The following is a 17,398-nucleotide window of genomic DNA, read 5'->3' as shown; positions in this document are numbered from 1 at the left end:
CTCATGTTCAGCTTTTTGTCCACCAGAACCTGCAAGTCTTTGCAGGGCTGCTCTCATTGAGTTCTTCTTCCAGTCTGTACTCATGTCTGGGATTGCCCCGACCCAGGTGCAGCACCTTGCACTTTGACTTGTTGAACCTCATTAGGTTCACATGGGCCCACTATCAAGGTTGTCCAGGTCCCTTTGGATGGCATCCCTTCCTTCCGTTTTGCCAACTGCACCACTCAGCTTAATGTCACCTGCAAACTTGCTGAGGGTGCACTCGATCCCATTGTTTTTGTCATTGATAAAGATATTAAGCAGTACCAGATCCAGGACAGATCCCCAAGGGACACCACTCATCATCATCCTCCACCTGGAAATAAAGCCATCAACCACCACTCTCTGGGTATGGCCTTCAAGGCAATTCCTTATTCACTGAATGGTCCACCCATCAAATCCATATCTTGCCAAGTTGGAGATAAGAATGACATGTGGGACCATGTCAAAGGCATTACAGAAGTCCAGACATCAATCAGTCTTCCCTTGTCAACTGATGCAGTCACTCCATCACAGAAGGCCACCAGATTGGTCTGTCACAATTTGCCCTTGGTGAAGTCACGCTGGCTGTCCCAGCGGATCACCTCCTTGTCCTGCATGTGCCTTGACATTGCTTCCAGGAGGATCTTTTCCATGATCTTGCCAGGAACAGAGGTGAGGCTCACCGGTCTGTAGTTCCCTGGGTCTTCCTTTCTACCTTTTTTAAAAATGGGAGTGGTGTTTCCCTTTTTCTAGTCATCAAGGACTCTGCCTGACACCACGACTTTTCAGATATGATGGAGAATGGCTTGGCAACTACATCAACCAGTTCCCTCAGACCCCTGGGATGCATGTCATCAGGATCCAAAGACTTGTACCTGTTCAGTTTCATCAGATGGTCTTGAACCTGCTCTTTGCTTATGGTGGGAGGGACTTTGGTCCCCCAGCCCTCACCTACAGGTTCACAGAAATGAGAGATGTGGGAAGCTTGACTGGCGGTGAAGACTGAAGCAAAGAACTTATTGAGAACCTCAGCCTTCTCCATGTATGTTGTTACCAGTTCTCCATTCTCATCTGTCAGAGGGTATACGCTTTCCTTGGCCTTTTTTTTTTTTTCCTGAGCAATGTACCTATAGAATCCCTTCTTGCTATTTTTCTCATCCTTGCCAAGCTCAGTTCCATCTGTGCCTTGGCTTTCCTAATCCCACCCCTGCATATCTGACATCATCCCTGTGCTCTTCAGATGTTTCATTTGTCTAGGTGATCCTTCTAATGAGAACTGATGCATGTGCACATACCCTGGTGCTGTCATCTGCCTTGTCCCCACTGGAATTCTTTTGTGTCTCTGCATTGGAGAGTCTGGGGGGTGGACATCTCTGCTTTTATTGATTCTATTGATAGATATAACTAATAAGGGAACATCTATCCTCATATTTAGTTATGTGCTAATGATAGATATAGATAGATATATTACCTAGTTCCACCATTTAGTTTTCACCCTTGTATTAACAATTAATTCGTATGAGGAAAAGCACCAAAATAACTGTTGTGGGAAAAAAAATATTCAAAACTAGCTCTTTTAAAGATACTGTATTTCCAAGTAAGGGTCTTTTTTCAGAAAACTTAATATGACAGTAATTTATTTATGCGATTTATGCACAAATCATCCTAAAATAAAAACACCTCTTATTATTTTTGTAATAGCTGTTGATCTCTTCATAACTATTGTGATGTGTTTGCCATGAAGAAGAAGCCCCATCTTTCTGCACTTGCACAGTGTGGATGTTTTAACAGGGGCTGCTGAGAAAATACCTCCCTGTTGGTTTATCCTGGTAGACCCGTGTTGACTGTCTGAGGAAGAATGTAGTGTAATCCCATGCTGCAATTTCACAGAAACACAGAATCACAGAATTGAAGGGGTTGGAAGGGACCTCGAAAGATCATCGGGTCCAACCCCCCTGCCAAAGCAGGTTCCTTATAGCAGGCTGCCCAGGTAGCCTCTCTGTGTTTCTCTCTGTGTTTTCACTATCTCTGGTACTCCACTCTGGATGTAACAAGCCATTGTCAGGAGGAAATGGAAAAGTGAAGGGAGTTCTTATTTTAAGAATTATTAATTTATTTAGACGAACATTTTACTTTGAAGGTAGCTTTTTACTATGAAGGTACCTTTATTCAAGAGTTACTACCTGATTGATAATTGCATTTAGTCCTTGAAAGGAACTGTGCCAGTTTTCACAGATAAATATAGACCTACATACCAGCTGATTATCAATCTCAAGTCTGACGCTGTTTTCAGCAGCAGGGGTCCTGGCTGAAGTTATTATTTTTAACGTAGAGCTGAAGCAGAATTGTGCGGGCAAACTTGATAGTACCTTCCTGTCTTTGGTTGTTTCTCTAGTGCTATCAGTCATTCACCTGCATGACTCTACTAACAGTATATTTTCAACTCACTTGAAAGAAAGAAGGATCCACTGTGCTATCTTTCTTCAAGTGCTTCTGTTTACTTGACCTAAAATTCCAGAAGTTGGCTATGGAGGAATAGGAAGCTGGACAGAAGACATCTGGCATACGGTCTCCTGAAAGCCTTATTAGTGTGTTTATCAGGTTAGCTAAAGCCATGATACTCAGGAGCAGAAAAGAAAGGGACTACTAAACTTCGGCTTGCATGATCACCTTGAAAGCAGAGACAATGAGTGCAGTATTCCTAAGTGCTTGTATGTGCATTTACAGTGAGTGAATGGACTATGTTTTTTAATTAACAAAAAACTGCTACTTTTTCTTCTCACCTTTTCTTTGCCAGATTTTGTGATACATCCCTTATTTTCCAGACAGCTTGTAGATGATAAATGGAGATATTTACGTCATCGTCGTGAGATATTTAAAATTCTCTCTCTTTTTTTTTTTTTTTTTTCCTAAGCAGATAGGTGGGTTTTTTTTGTTTGTTTGTTTTGTTTTGTTTTTCCTATTAGGTACCACATTTAATTTAGTGGGAGTGTTTGGCATGTGAGAAAATCACCTCCAGTGCCCTGTTAAAAAAGTTACGTAAAACAAGCAAGCACCTTTTTGGTCACCTTCTTTTTCCCTCCTCTGTCCTCTCATTGATTATCACTGTTGTTTTCTCTCCACTTCCTCCCCCACCAAAGGGAGCAGTTTATGGTTCAGATACAAATCTTAGCACCTATCACATTTTTGATGTTCAGCTTAATACATGTCAACTAGTATGTTTACATGTCAATAAAATTATAAGATTTTGTCTTTAAGTGAGCTGCCTTTGGAGATACTTTAGGTCTCCCTTGTAACTCGTGCAGTCTAACAGAAGCATAATCAAAATTATCTCTTCCTTGGAAAAGTATTTCATACATCTCAATTTCTGTGATAGCATAGGAATCATTATGTAGCAGTTGGTTCTGATACGCTTGCACAGACACAAATTGAGTCCGACAGGACTGATGTCTCATGGACTTTGCTGTCATTTGGAATGCTGGCATGAGGATGGTAGCAATGAAAGGGGGGAGCTGGTGCCTTCAGCACTTTGCCTATGAAGATTTCTTAGGTTTGTATTTTTTGATAGCAGTAGATGATTCAAGAGAGAATTTAACAAAAAAGATTCCTAGCAGCCATAGATTTCTAACAGCTGCTCACATCTTTTCTTCCTCCTTGTGTGGATTCTTTCAGCATTTCACTGTACTATAAAATGGGCGCTTTATACCACCCACAAATCTGTAAGATCTATCTAGTGGAATGGTAATTAGTATAATTTTTTCTCCTCCCTTTTGTTTTTTATCTTCCGTTCTTGGAAACCGCTCATGCATGGTAAGGAAAAAGATATGCATTCCTTACTGTGCTTAAGCTGAACTTCACACTTGCCAAAGTTTGTGTGTTGCAGGCCCTTAGAAAAGTACAATTAAATTTCAGTGTATTTTAGTGGCAATGTCAGGCTATTTGGGGATATCACGAGTATTCCCCGTGAGAAGGAAAAGCGCTTTTATGTTCTTTAATTTCTGTCATAGCTCAGGGTGATGAATTTGTGCAAGAGTAGGACACTGCTTTTTGACATCCGATACTTTAGCTCTAGTGCTCCCAGTGTATGATATTCAACTGACATCATAACATCATAATAAATGAGATGGAGTGATTTGGAATCTAAACCCTTTATTCAATATTCAATGCTGGATTTTTATTTATTTATTTTTTTAATTTTTTTTAGTTCTAGGCATAGTGTTCTGATCGTTAGAGGAAATCACAACAGGAATTTTAACCTCTGGAAGTTGTTGAACTATGCAATATGCTAGTATTTTATGTCTAGCTTTAAGAACACCTCATGAAGCAGATTTAGCTATGTTATTCCTAGCAGATGTCAGGGCATCAGCTCCCACTATGCTGTTATTCTGTTTTCTGAATCCACTTTGAATCTATTCTTGCAACACGAGTGTTCCAGTGTTGTATTATACTTCATTAAGAATGACAGTTCCTTTGATTCAAAAGGTGTTGTTGGATGAAAGACCATCCGGAGTGTGACAGATGCTTGATTATGGTAGAAGAGGTACACTGAGAGAAAGTTGGAGCAGTATTAACATGTACTGTACACTGCATCTTCTAGTAAATACCAGTAAGCAGCAATGAGTCATTCCTGTTCTTTTGTCCATACCCTTTTGTCTTTTAAAACTGTTTTGCCTCAAATTGTGATAGTTTAGAAAAATCAGACAATCTCTGCCCTATAGCTGCTAACCGTATTTCTCTATTTCTTTCTCTTATCTGTTCCACAGGCTCTGAAAATATTTCATCTGAAATTTCAGACCGGACAGACTCGCAGTGGCTTCTAAGCCAGTGAGATCGAGGCTGCCAAAACATGCTGCTGCCAAGCTGTCGGATGATGCACGTAGTCAGGCCAGTGGTGGTGCTCTTCTGCTTGCTACTCTATGCTGATGCTGAAAGTAAGCTTATTATTCATTTGTGCTGAGGTCTTGGCCATGATTAACAGCTTTATTTGCAGCTGATGGTTACTAATGGCCTCTGAATTACTCCTTTTGAGTAATTCTTAAAATACTGTGAGGTCGTCTGTAGATCACAGGCAGTATTTGAAAAGGATTACTTATGCCACTTCTTCACCATGCATCCTCTTAATGCCTCTTTTCTTAAGCAACTAATGGTTTCTGCTCATATGATGAAGACCATTGCAATAAAGTTATTTAGTGAAAACAAAGACCAACCTTGCTTGCCAAACAAGGGTTAAATGCCTTAGAAACATCTGTCATTCTTTGAGTATTTATTTCTTAAGTTTGGTTAAAAAAAAACAAACAACAACAACAACAACCAAAAAAACAACAACACTCTTCTCCCTCTGTCCCAAATTAATATCCAGTCCAATTAAAGTTCCAGTCCGTTCTAACTACCATGACAGCTGTTCTAATGTATTATTTCCGACAGCTGTTGTGGAATACAGTATCCAAACAAATCATGCATAACTGACAACTTAGTGTCTGGCCTAAAGTGGTGACAATTCAGTGAGGAAAGAACCATGTGCACTTTTACTTGGGGGGAAACTGTTGGATTTGGATCAATTACCTATTAATGAGAAGATAATATCTTTTTTTAATTAAGATATCATTAGGATTAACTTGTTTACATGTGTTCTGTCTCCTACCTGTCCTATGGCTTCTTGCAGAAGTAAAGTGTAAATGAGAAAAGCCATTTGCTTTCCACCTGTTGACCTGCAGATTTACTACAACTGACTGATACATTCATTTGATTCAGGGATATTTTCTTATTTTATCTTCCTGACTCTGTACAGATACACCACCAATCAATAACTTTGTTCCAGCTCTGACTTCTGAAGACTTCTGTGTTTTTCCATACATTTGCATAAAACAAAGAAGCAGTTGAATTAAATAGGAACACAAAAAAAATAAAACCAATGTCATTAACATTGGATAAGTCCTTTCTCAGTAAAGGCATGTTGAAGGTTCCTTGTCACTCCACTTATCACCTGCACTCCAGGTATGCTAAGTTACAACAATAGAAGAGATGATAAATCTTTCCACTTCTATTACACACTTTGTGTGTAGTAAGAGTTTCTTCTTTTAACTGTAGCAATATGAAAGCGAAGTAAATGAAAAAAAAAATGGACAAAACATATATGTCTGTAGAGTACTGACAGTTGAGGTTCTTTGGTCTCTTTCCAGGTAGATAATAACCAGCTGGGATGATTGTGTGTAAGGTGAAGCCAAGGACATTTTAACACTATAGCCAGAAAATAATTAATTGGGAAATGGGCCCATATGTTGTGTGTTTCTGCAGTGATAGTATACTACCTATTTTTAAAGTAAATTCTGTGCTTAGGAAACATACATTTTATAATCTGGTATATCTTTTCTGCTTCAGATAATGGAATATCCAACCTCCTATGGACTAGCAGTGAATGATTTTTTTTTTTGGTAATTCCTGTCAGGTATTAATTTGCAAAAAGATAGTTAAACCCCAGAAGCTCCTTTGTTAGTCCTGCACTTGTGAGAGAAGTGTATTGTTTTTATTTACAATTAGCAGAAAGTTCCCTCTTTCATCTCTCTTCTCTGTGGGGAATGAGGATAGTTTTTTTTTTGAAGGGTAGCATAGGATTTACTTTAAAAACGGCTGGTCTCTAAAACCACTGACTACATAATTTAAGAGAATTTTCAGACTAGGTTTTCCAAAATTCCATTATGAATCTTATTTATTTTACATAAAATGAAACAAAAGTCATCTATTAACCTGAGAGAAGTCAGGAGGGCTTCTTGCTGTAGCTACAATTGATGGAGTCTCACATACAGAATAAAGGTTGTAAAATGTATAAAGATAATCTTTTTGTGGGAGTTATTCTCAGTGAAACCAGTCTGGACAAAATGATGTAGATACTAAGAAAGAGTAAAAATGATGCATCAGTAAATATTACTAATATTAACAGTGGATAACTAGCATTTTCAGAGACAGATCCTTAATATTCTTATTCTTTATAGAGCTAGACTGGAGCTCCTGACTGAAGAACAATGCAAAGATCTCTTCAAGATAAAATATTATATTCCTTGATTTTTTCTACTACTTTTAGACACCGATTTAGACAGTGCTGTGTGACCCTTAATGTTGGTAGATAATGTCACGAGTGCTGTTAATGTAATAGGAAGCATCCCACCCTGGAGTACCAACTGATGATCTTTCACAAATGTACAAATCAGCTGAGTTTTGGGATGGAACTCACATAAACTGACAGTAGAGGATTAGTGATCTACGATTTTGTATAGATGTCTTTGAATTTAGTTCACAGTACTAGACAGAGTTCCAGGAATAGAGGGCAGACAACACAGATTCATCATTATTCTTAGAGAGATTTATAAGGTCTCAATATAGTCTGTGCTTATTACTTAGTATTTATTGCATCTTCTTGTTATTAGCAAACAGAAAGAAAATGACAATTGAAAATACTTATAAATAAAAAAATAGATAACTAAGAAAAGGTAGAGAAATACTCCTAGAGTTTTGGTATTAAAGTATAATGCAATAATTTCATCAGGTATTCTTTTCATGAAAAGAAGGAGAAGTTATTTAAGAAAATTTCAATTTTGCCGTGTACTTTAGGTCAGAATCTCTGTTAAAACATTCCGAAATAGAGAATAAGCAGCAATTATTGCTAAGAAATGATTGATTAGGTATCTCTTTGCTTGAGAAAGGACAGTATAACTTTTAAAGGACAGAAGTGCAGTTTCTAGCTTGATCATTTAAAAACACTGTTGACTTTGAATTTTGAAAGGTGCATTTCTATTGGCCTTACCTCTTTTCCTGTTGTTAAGAGTTCTTGACGGGGGTAGTGGTACTTTGAAAGTGTACTGGGGACCATAGAAAGTGACTGTACTCTTACACGTACTTGGTGAATATGAAATGGTCACTTAAATAGTTAGGCTTTTATCTAATTTGCCTATCTCTTAATTAATGGGAAAATGCTTCTCTTCTGTCATTACCTTTATTTTCTGCTTAAAATAATAAAATGTGTGATGGGTGTGGGAATTGCCCACAATTTTTATAAGTGAACATACACTTTCTTTGCAAGGAGAACTTTACAGTTAAAACTGCTTTTTTCAGTTTGACATCCTTTCCTGCATTCCTTTCCTTTCCAATAAATTACAGGACTTTAAAAGGAGGCAGCTTAATAATGAAAGGAACAGCTAATGCAAGACTTTGTTCACTTACATTATCTTGGCTTAAATTTCAAATTAAAGTTTGTGATACACTTAATGGTAACTAAAGAGGTTTGTGATGGATAAATGTCAATGTAGTATATATCCTATATTTTAGTCAGATTTGATGGTTTCATTCCCTTTACAGTCTGAAAAAAATAGTGCCATATACCATACAGCTTAATCCTCTATTAACATACGAGTCTAAAGAAAGAGACTATGATTGTCAAGCAATTAGTATGCACAGGCTTTGAAGCTGCATGAATGTTTATGTATGCACATACAAATGTACATTAAATAGTATACATTATATGGTATATGTTAAATGGTGTGCCATACATGTATTTATAGGTCTCTACATAACACTGCATTAACTGTGTGAGCTGTAAATTAATGTCTGTCTGTCTTACCAATGTAAAAAATGCTCATGGAGAGTCACAGTAATGTTTCACTCTCACATGCTGTACTTAGTTTATTTGGGAGATGTGCTGAGTTTCCACAAACAAGTTATTTTGTGGGATGGGAAAGATGGAGCACAGGATCAGTGTCAACATGTTTAGGAAAAGATGTGTCTATCATGCATGATTTGCTCTTCCGCTGGATTTCCTGAGGACTTTAAGGAGGGTTCCTGCCCTGATGGAGGTGGTCTGCCCTCCACACTTGCAGGTACTGCTCCTGTTTTCATAGCTCTTTGGGTAAGGGTCCCAAGCACTACAGTTTTCCAGGTCTGTTCTTGAACTTCTTCACAAATAGTTGGAAGAACTAGTTTACTCCCTTTCTCCCTTTTAGTGGAGAGAAGACAGAGCAGGTGAGAAGAAGGAGACAAAGTTTCTATCACCATGGAAAGGCCAGGCCTACCTTTTCTTTTCTTTTTTCTTTTCTTTTCTTCTCTTTTCTTTCTTTCTTTTCTTTTCTTTTCTTTTCTTTTCTTTTATTTTCTTTTCTTTTCTTTTCTTTTATTTTCTTTTCTTTTCTTTTCTTTTCTTTTGTTTTCTTTTCTTTTCTTTCATTTCTTTTCTTTTCTTCTTTTCTTTTCTTTTCTTTTCTTTTCTTTTCTTTTCTTTTCTTTTCTTTTCTTTTCTTTTCTTTTTTTTTCTTTTTTTTTTTTTTCAATTTTTCTGTTGCTGGCACCAAGGTACTACAGAATAAAAAAATAAGTCCTGACATTTCCACTTCATTTCATTTTTTCTTTATTTATTCTGTAATTGGGAATAGGTAAAGAACTCATACTCTTCCTATCTCACTGTGAAATCACTAATGAGTGAAATCCAACAGCAAGCCCAATTACTGCTTTTGAAGAGGTTTCCAACAGGATTATTTGGTATTTTTTTTCTGTTTATATACTATCCTTTTACAGCTGAGTGAGGGAGTGAAACTTGTTTGTTTCTTTCCATCATTGTGAAAGACCTGAAACTCTGAAATGAATTGATACTAGCTGATGAACTCTGGTATGGAAACCTCTCAGAGGAATACAGGATGGAAATGCCAGCATGTCTTTCCCCAGTGGGCTGGATGAGGGCACCACATCCTGTATGTATGAGACCAAGATATTCTGACTGTTAAAACAGAATTGAAGCTTACACGTGACTAAGCAAAGTAAGCAAAACTGAAAGGTGACAAAATCATTGTGCTCTTTTACCTGTATTTTTAGCAAAAAGAAGTACTTGTAAATATAAGAAGTGAATAATCTCAAGGAATATGGTTTCTTTGAGTTTACTCTATTTATGTTTTGTATTTGTAGCTTCTGTGCTTGCTGTGAGAGGAGGTTACAGAATTTGCTGAAGAAAATAAGCGTTTGTTTAGCCTTCTGTTCATAGAAGAACAGCCTGGTAGTTCACAGTGTTTGTTATTGGATGCCTTGTACTCAGTGGTGCAGATGGCAGCTGGGTTGAGGCAATACTTATCTACATCCACTGAGAAATTAGTAATATCACGCCATTTGTAATAAGAAGAGTAATGCTTTTCTCATGTTTTCTAAATTAACTGGCAGAGTGGTAACTACCTAGAAGCTTTCTGCAGGATTATCCATTTGATAACAAGAAGCATATGTGTTTCAGAGACCACATATAGCAGATTTCTTTTCAAACTATATGAATATAGAATATAGAATATGGTATGCTATCTCTTTCTGACCTCTGTAACAATGAAGTGTCAAGTCACTGAGTTCAAAGAAAGATATTGCTTGTTAAGATGTTTTTTTCCTGGTCTTTCTTAGTTGCATAGTTTTTTGAAAGTCAATAGTTTCATTTGTATTGATAGATTCAAATACTTTCTATAGATATCATGCATCCTACTTTTTACAAATTGTATCAGTTCTCACAGGACACATCCTACTCCATCTTGCCACCCGCTCCACCCTGAGAAAGGCTTGGTTACTGACTCTTCTGACTTTCTTGCTGCATTACGGTCTTTTTTTTTTTCCTTTGTTCTTGGTTGCATAGCTGCTGTTTCGACATTTTGGTTATATTGCTTCTTTTTAGATGCTGTTTTAGAAGAGAAGCCACAATTCTTTTTTACATTCAGTAGAATTGGTTGCAACTGACAATACATTTATTGTATATTACTTCCATTCCCAATTGTTTAAACTTTGAATAATGCTTAGTTCACTCTTGGCTTCAGAGGAATGTATCATAATCATGCTGCCTGTTAGAAAACTCTTCAAGGTCTTCTGTAGACCAGGATCAGGAACAGCTAAAGCTTAGTGCTGACGAGACAGTGATAAATTTTAACAAATGCGGGGATTGAGACAAATTGTTACCTAAATAGGATCTTAAGAGAGTAGGTCAGTATTGGTGGAATCAAATATGGTGGTGCTAACTAAATTAGTTTAATTGCTTCTTTTTTTCTAAAGGTGGCAGTGAAATAATAAAGTTACTTTTTGATTTTAAATTGGTATAAAAGAACTTTAAGTTTTGTTAAAGTTACCACTTTGGCTTTCACTGGTTGTGTAAAACAATGTAGTGTGTAGGTTATGAGAAAAGTGAGCACAGAAATGTAATGTCGTTTGAGTAAACAGTTCATGTTGCACAGTTGAACACAAAATATTGATAAAGACAATTCAAACTTGAAATTACTTATTAGAGGTGAATGCAAATGTATGGCAAACGGTGATTTCAATTTACAAAAAGTTCTGGGGCAGGACTGTAAACAGCAGATTGGTCATGGTGTTGCTGTGCATAGTAACTAGTAACTTTCACTGGTTTCAATACACATACCACATGCTCAATTTCCAGTAAGTCTGTTGTTCAGGAATATAGTTCAATAGAAGTTTTAATTTTCTTCTATTTGGGTAAAAATTATCCAACTAAATGTGTCTTTGAATCTTACCTGATCAGAGTTTTTTTTTCTGGTGTGTGTTTAAGAAGTCAATCTTTAAATTGCTGTGTATTTTTCAAGCTCTCTATGCTTCCCAGCCTCAGTAGCAGCACATGGGTGGACGGGAGGCTCCATTATTGGTGACTGTTTTTTGACACATGCAAATGTGAAGAATGAGGAAGAAACAACAAGGAAAAGTGATACTAACTATATTTTGGCAGTGAGCATTAAATATATATGTGTATTTCCAGGAGAGTCCCACCTAGGTCATTTTTTTTCAATCCAATATTTTCATATATGCTTTAGAAAAATATATAAAATAATTATTGAGAAGATCTGCCGATGATATCTGGATTGGAGAGGGATATAATTGGTCTCTTGTTCTAGTGAAACAACATACATTTCAGCAGCAAACAAATGCAGGGTCAAACAGCTAAGAATGAAAAATACAGCCCCAAAGTGTTTTGTTGTTGTTGTTGTTTTGTTTGTTTGTATTTGTGAAAAGGACCGTGTGTTACAATGTGGTGGTAGGGTCTAACACTGTCTTTTGATGCATAAGCAAAGATAGAAGGAATGGGAGTAGCAAGGCAACTTAACCCTGTGTGTATGGACCTAATGCAGTTAATAAAGCAGTGCAAGCCTAGTCCTGGTTTCTCATTAGAAATGTTTGTTGACAGACTGGAGAAAGGACAGGGAAGAGAAAAATACAGATTTAGAGCTGGGAAAATACTTTTTCATCCTTGGTAACAAATTAAGTTTGTTTATAAAGATTACTGAAAGCTCATGTCAGCTGGAGTGTACATATTTTCATGTAGAGAAGATAGCGATTACTAGAGACAATGTTGCATAATAAGTTTGAGGAGAATTTAGCAGTAATCTAGTAGATAACTCTGGACAATTACAATAGAACTCTTGGAGCACACTACTCAAATGACAGTTTTCTACTGTACATCTGAATGTACTCAGATTAGATTCATATTTTTAAACACCAAACAGAAGATACTACTCAGTATGAGTGACAAGGAGAATCCATTTGACTTTTTCTTATTATAGAAGATGGAATTAGTTCTAAATCATTGAGTAATTCTATCTGAGGCAAGAGAGGAAAGGAGGAAATTGTTGGATGTAGTTTAAATTTTAGAGCACACTCATCTTGGGTACTGTAATACAATCTGATCAACATAACTCAAGGAGTATTGAGTTAGGTAATGTGCAGAAAATAATGTAAAGGATCAAGGCTAGAGTTCATGGAGATCAGAGTTCAAGTGTTTGGACAACACTCCCAGACAAATGGTTTGATTTTTGGGTGGTCATGTGTGGAGCCAGGAGATGGACTCAATGGTCCTTATGGGTCCCTTCCAACTCAGGATATTCTATGGTTCCTTATTCTGTGATTCCGTGATGGAACAGTTCCCACATGAGAAGAGATTGATTGTTTTACAGGGTGTCTGCTGTTGTTCTACAGTTCACAGGCCAAGTAACATTGGTGGAAATCTTAAATCACCATTGTTTATTCTTTTTTTAATTCTTCTTCTTCAGATGTACTTTCAATGTGAAGGAGTGTAACATGTCCATTGACCTTTTTCAATGTATGTGGTCTGGTGAAAATGACGTAAAGGTTTTAACATCTAAAGATGTTTACATTATGCTGAAAGGAACAGAGGTAAACTGCAAGTAAGAAAAAATCTTTCAGTGTCTTAGGGAGATGACATTGTATCTACTCTATTAAATACAGATTTTCAGATCAAGAGGATCAGGATTTTCTTAAAAATGGAATGTAGTTTCCTTTTAGATCAAACTTTTCATAAGGAAATAATTTAGATTCCTGTAAAATAATTCATTAGTACACTAATTAAAGATCAATCTGATATTAAAGACTTCTATTAAAATGTTAAGTACCAGATGAAAAGAAATGTATTTATACTATCCTTTTTACAAACATCAATATCCATTTTACAAGCATCAATAAATGCTTTTAGTCAATGGCTACTTAACAAACAAGCTGCTTGAAACAAATGCCTTCTTATAATTCACTGTTGTGATAAACGTTTATTATTTGGTGATCAACTCTTTATATTATACTGCATTCAAACATTTATGAACTAAGGTTTTCATCAATTTTCTTATGTTAGGAAATGAAGCAATCCACAGTTTTACTAATAGAGATCTACACACAAATTCTGTTGTTGCAATTGTACAAATGCAATTGGTCATATCATGAGGGTATGCTGGCTTCTAGTGTCTGAAGTTTTGTTGAGACTCAAAACTCTCACTATAACAAATTATTTTAGAATTTATTAATATTTAAAAAATAGTTGCTGTTGAAAACTTTATTGAAACTATTATTCATAAATTTTTACAAATATCTTCAGTCAAGATAGAAAGATAAACTGGAACTGTTTTTTGAGTTCTATTTCTACTCATGTTATTTTGTTAACCAAGCACCATTCTCTTAGATTTATGACTTGCATTCTACTTAGCAGCTCATTTTTGGTTTTTATTCATGAATTATAGACTGCTAAAAATAGCACAGTGAAATGGAGCGCTTTGGAGACATGTAAGTATAATGGTGTGGATAACACGAATATGTTAAAGATAGCTTTTAGATCTACATAAAAAGTGTGGGTTTTTCCCCTGGCAGAAATGCTTTCGAAAAATTTTTTGTGGCTATCCATTGTTTGGCAGTAGCTTAGCAGTTACACAGAGCAGGAGCTCATTTCGTATCTTGAGAAAATCAGCCAAGTATCAGTGACCCTTCATGATTGATCTCAATTTAGATAACTCATAGGTAGTCAAACGACAACTACACTTTGAATAAACCTGATCCTGGAATCTTTTTGGAAATTTTTGCATGTCAGGTGGCAGATGGAAAAAAAATGTGTTTTCAATAGGCAATATGCCTTGATTCATTTACCTTTTCAGTAGCCAGAAATATCTACCTTCTGTCTGGAATGCACCAGACGTTTTTTTCCCATCAGGTGCGTAGACCAATAACCCTGTACAGGTTCATCTCTAATATTTGCTCTTGATTAACTGTGATTTCATAGATAGTTTTGTTAATAAATTCTCTTTTGTTCTCTTTTGTTGAGCAGGTATAGCAAGTCTTCAGCATCTTGTACTGTGTTTGTTTATTTTGGTTTGTTTATCTTTGAGTGCTTGCTTCAGTGTCTTATTCTTCCTTGCAAAATACACTGTAACCTTGGGGGAAACATGCAGTAGTCTTGGAGCCTGAAGATCAAAAGTTTAGATCTCTTTGATGTTAATAGATCTGTCATGTCTTTCCATTTTACCAAGAAAGCATTTTGAAGGATCAATGAGAATAAAAAGTGGTCTGCAGTAGAACAAAGGACCAAATCTGAACCTCTCAGTCTTAGATTTTGTGTCAAATCTCTGGCCCTTACCAACTTCCTCATATCCATAAAAACATTTTCCTAATTACATATTATTATTATTTAATTATTAGGTGTTTTAGTGTTTACTTCTTAGGTGGTTAACAATGTGAAACTGCAATCTCAAATCATCAGAACTGTTCTGTTTGAGCTATAGATATCTTAGAGCAGGCAGAACTGCTATCTCTTGATTATAGATCAGCCTCAGAAATTATGTTTGTTAAGCATCTGATTGAACAAAGAGAAGGTGTATGCTGAGACTGCTAGATTCAAAGGAAGAGGTTTTCTTATTTTATTCTTGTCTTATTCTTACAAATGTCACCCCTGTACCCTATCTAAAGCTGAAGTTTCTGAGGTAAGTTAATAATTCTGACTGTAGTTCTTCTTCTGACCAGTGTATTTGGACATTACAAGTAACTGCTAATAACTTGCAGTATTTGGATTGAGAAAAAAACGATTAAGGTAGGCAAGTACTCCTTCCTGTTTAGGAGAATATTGCTAGGAAAATGCAGGGCAGGTAATGCACAGTTTCAAGGCAAGCTGGTGTCTTTGACTGTACAGTGGTAGCACAGGCTGTGAGATCTCAACAGTATCCAAAAAAAGAGATCATTTTAGAAGTCTACAGCAATTTGTTTCCAAGAAATAGTTCAGGATAAATAAATAAATAAATAAATAAATAAATAAATAAAGCTGGTAGTTCATACCATATGCTGAGTCAATTATACTAGAATGCTATGAGTTTAAAGTTCTAGGGAAGATCTTAAGGTTTTTTTTTTTTTTTTTTTTTTTTTTTTTTTTTTTTTTAATAGAAATAAATCATGCTATTGCTTTACTCTGGAGAGGAAATTCTGTTCCTTTAATTCTATCTCTTTAGATTGCACATGTGGTCCAGGAAAGATGATTAACCTGGTAATGATTTAATGATTTAAAAAACAGAATCACAAATACCACTTAACTCTGAACAATATTTTAGGATAATTTGAATCTCACCATTGTAGTGTTTACCTCTAAGTGTTTCTAATATAACTGGAAAATAGTGTGCAAAACTTCTCTAATAATTAATATTTCCATTTTCTGCCAAAAACACCCTGGATTACACAAAGACAATGGAGTTTATGGTCTAAAAATACCTATATCTATATCTATAAAAATCAATATTTACCTTTTATCTATATTATTTACCTTTTTAAAATCTATATTTTATCTATATTATTTACCTTATATCTATATTTACCTTTTTATCACTCTTCTGTGCAATTTCTGCAATTATTTGGTGCTCCAGTCTTTTTTTTTTTTTTTTTTTTTTGGTCATAATCTGAGTATTCATCTTCAAGTTCTGCCTATACAGTACAAGCGTACTGTCCCTACCCCTCAACTATTAGGTTGTGATACCTTTTACTGTCCATGGCCCAGTTTCCTTCAGCCAAAGCTAGAATGCTTTCTGACAGAAGATGGAACCCGGCAGGGGATGTCTTCTGCTTGAGAAGGCGTGCCTTCTATTCTGTGGTGAGGATGTAAAAGAGGATGTGCTCTTATCTTGGCAGTAGAGCCTGGGAGGGGTGCTGCACTGCAACAACACCCGGTGACAGTCATGCCTGAGCTACACCACTCACTGCTTACTCCATGTTCTGTGGCACCAGAGAGTAACCCTGCCCTTCTGTTGTGCTGTGAATGTTCTGTATTAGTTCACCCCGTTAGTTCATCAATTCAGAACTATCTGCTTTTATTGTTTCAATTTCTTCGTATGCATCCTTTTTTCCCTTCAGCTGTCTTTTTCCCATTGCTAGTGTCTCTACTTCTCTCTCAACACTGAAAGAAAGCACCAGTTTTCATAAATGTATGTGGAATCTGGTACTGAATTGTCATTAGTTATGCATCACAAAGCAGAAACAAAGTATGTTTGCCATGAGGAAATGATAGACTAAAAAATTCAGTAAAGAAATTTCATCTAAGTTGCATAAACTCATAAGAGGTCAGCAAAGTAGCATTACAATATAAATCTTAAGCAGCAGCAGCCTTGCTTTCTTATTATTCAAATGGATTCTTACACTTTTTTTTTTTTTGACATTTAAAATGTGTTTTTATTTGAGCAGACTAGTACCAAAAATGACATAGCTGCTTTTGGTGGTATCTGTATTGTATGATCGGACTAGAAGTCAACCAGACAAGACTTATTTTCTGCTGATCTTTTAGTACTTTCAATGAAGAAAGGGTGAACTCTCATTGAAGACATGAAAAGAAGCCAAGCTCTATTTTTTCTCTTGTGAAGACCAAGGAGACCTTTTCAAAGGGGAGTTCAATTGTGCACAAGTATTCCATTTTAAGAATCCTGCTACTTCTGATTTCCAAAGATTTTGGAAGAAAAACATGATTGTTTTTGCTCCTAGCATGTTTTGCTAAAATGTAACATACATTTCTGACTTACTAGACTATGGCATCTGTAGAATAGCTCCGACAAAGTTGTTTTTTCCT

At 36.1% G+C, this 17,398-nt stretch overlaps 1 protein-coding gene across 44 annotated transcripts in view; it reads left to right on the top strand.

Annotated features, from left to right (window-relative positions):
• The window catches only part of PTPRD (protein tyrosine phosphatase receptor type D), a 411,363-nt gene that overhangs the window by 82,359 nt on the left and 311,606 nt on the right, over positions 1-17,398 (top strand). For all 44 annotated transcript variants that reach the window (XM_040541837.1, XM_040541861.1, XM_040541835.1 and 41 more), the window contains exon 2: positions 4,785-4,952. In XM_040541837.1, coding sequence (XP_040397771.1) covers positions 4,868-4,952 — 85 coding nt within the window. In that variant the 5' untranslated portion in view covers positions 4,785-4,867. The remainder of the gene's footprint in view (positions 1-4,784; positions 4,953-17,398) is intronic.

The sequence above is a fragment of the Cygnus olor genome, chromosome Z (genome assembly GCF_009769625.2).
Source record: "Cygnus olor isolate bCygOlo1 chromosome Z, bCygOlo1.pri.v2, whole genome shotgun sequence".
NCBI lineage: Eukaryota > Metazoa > Chordata > Aves > Anseriformes > Anatidae > Cygnus > Cygnus olor.
This window is presented reverse-complemented; position numbering and strand designations above follow the sequence as displayed.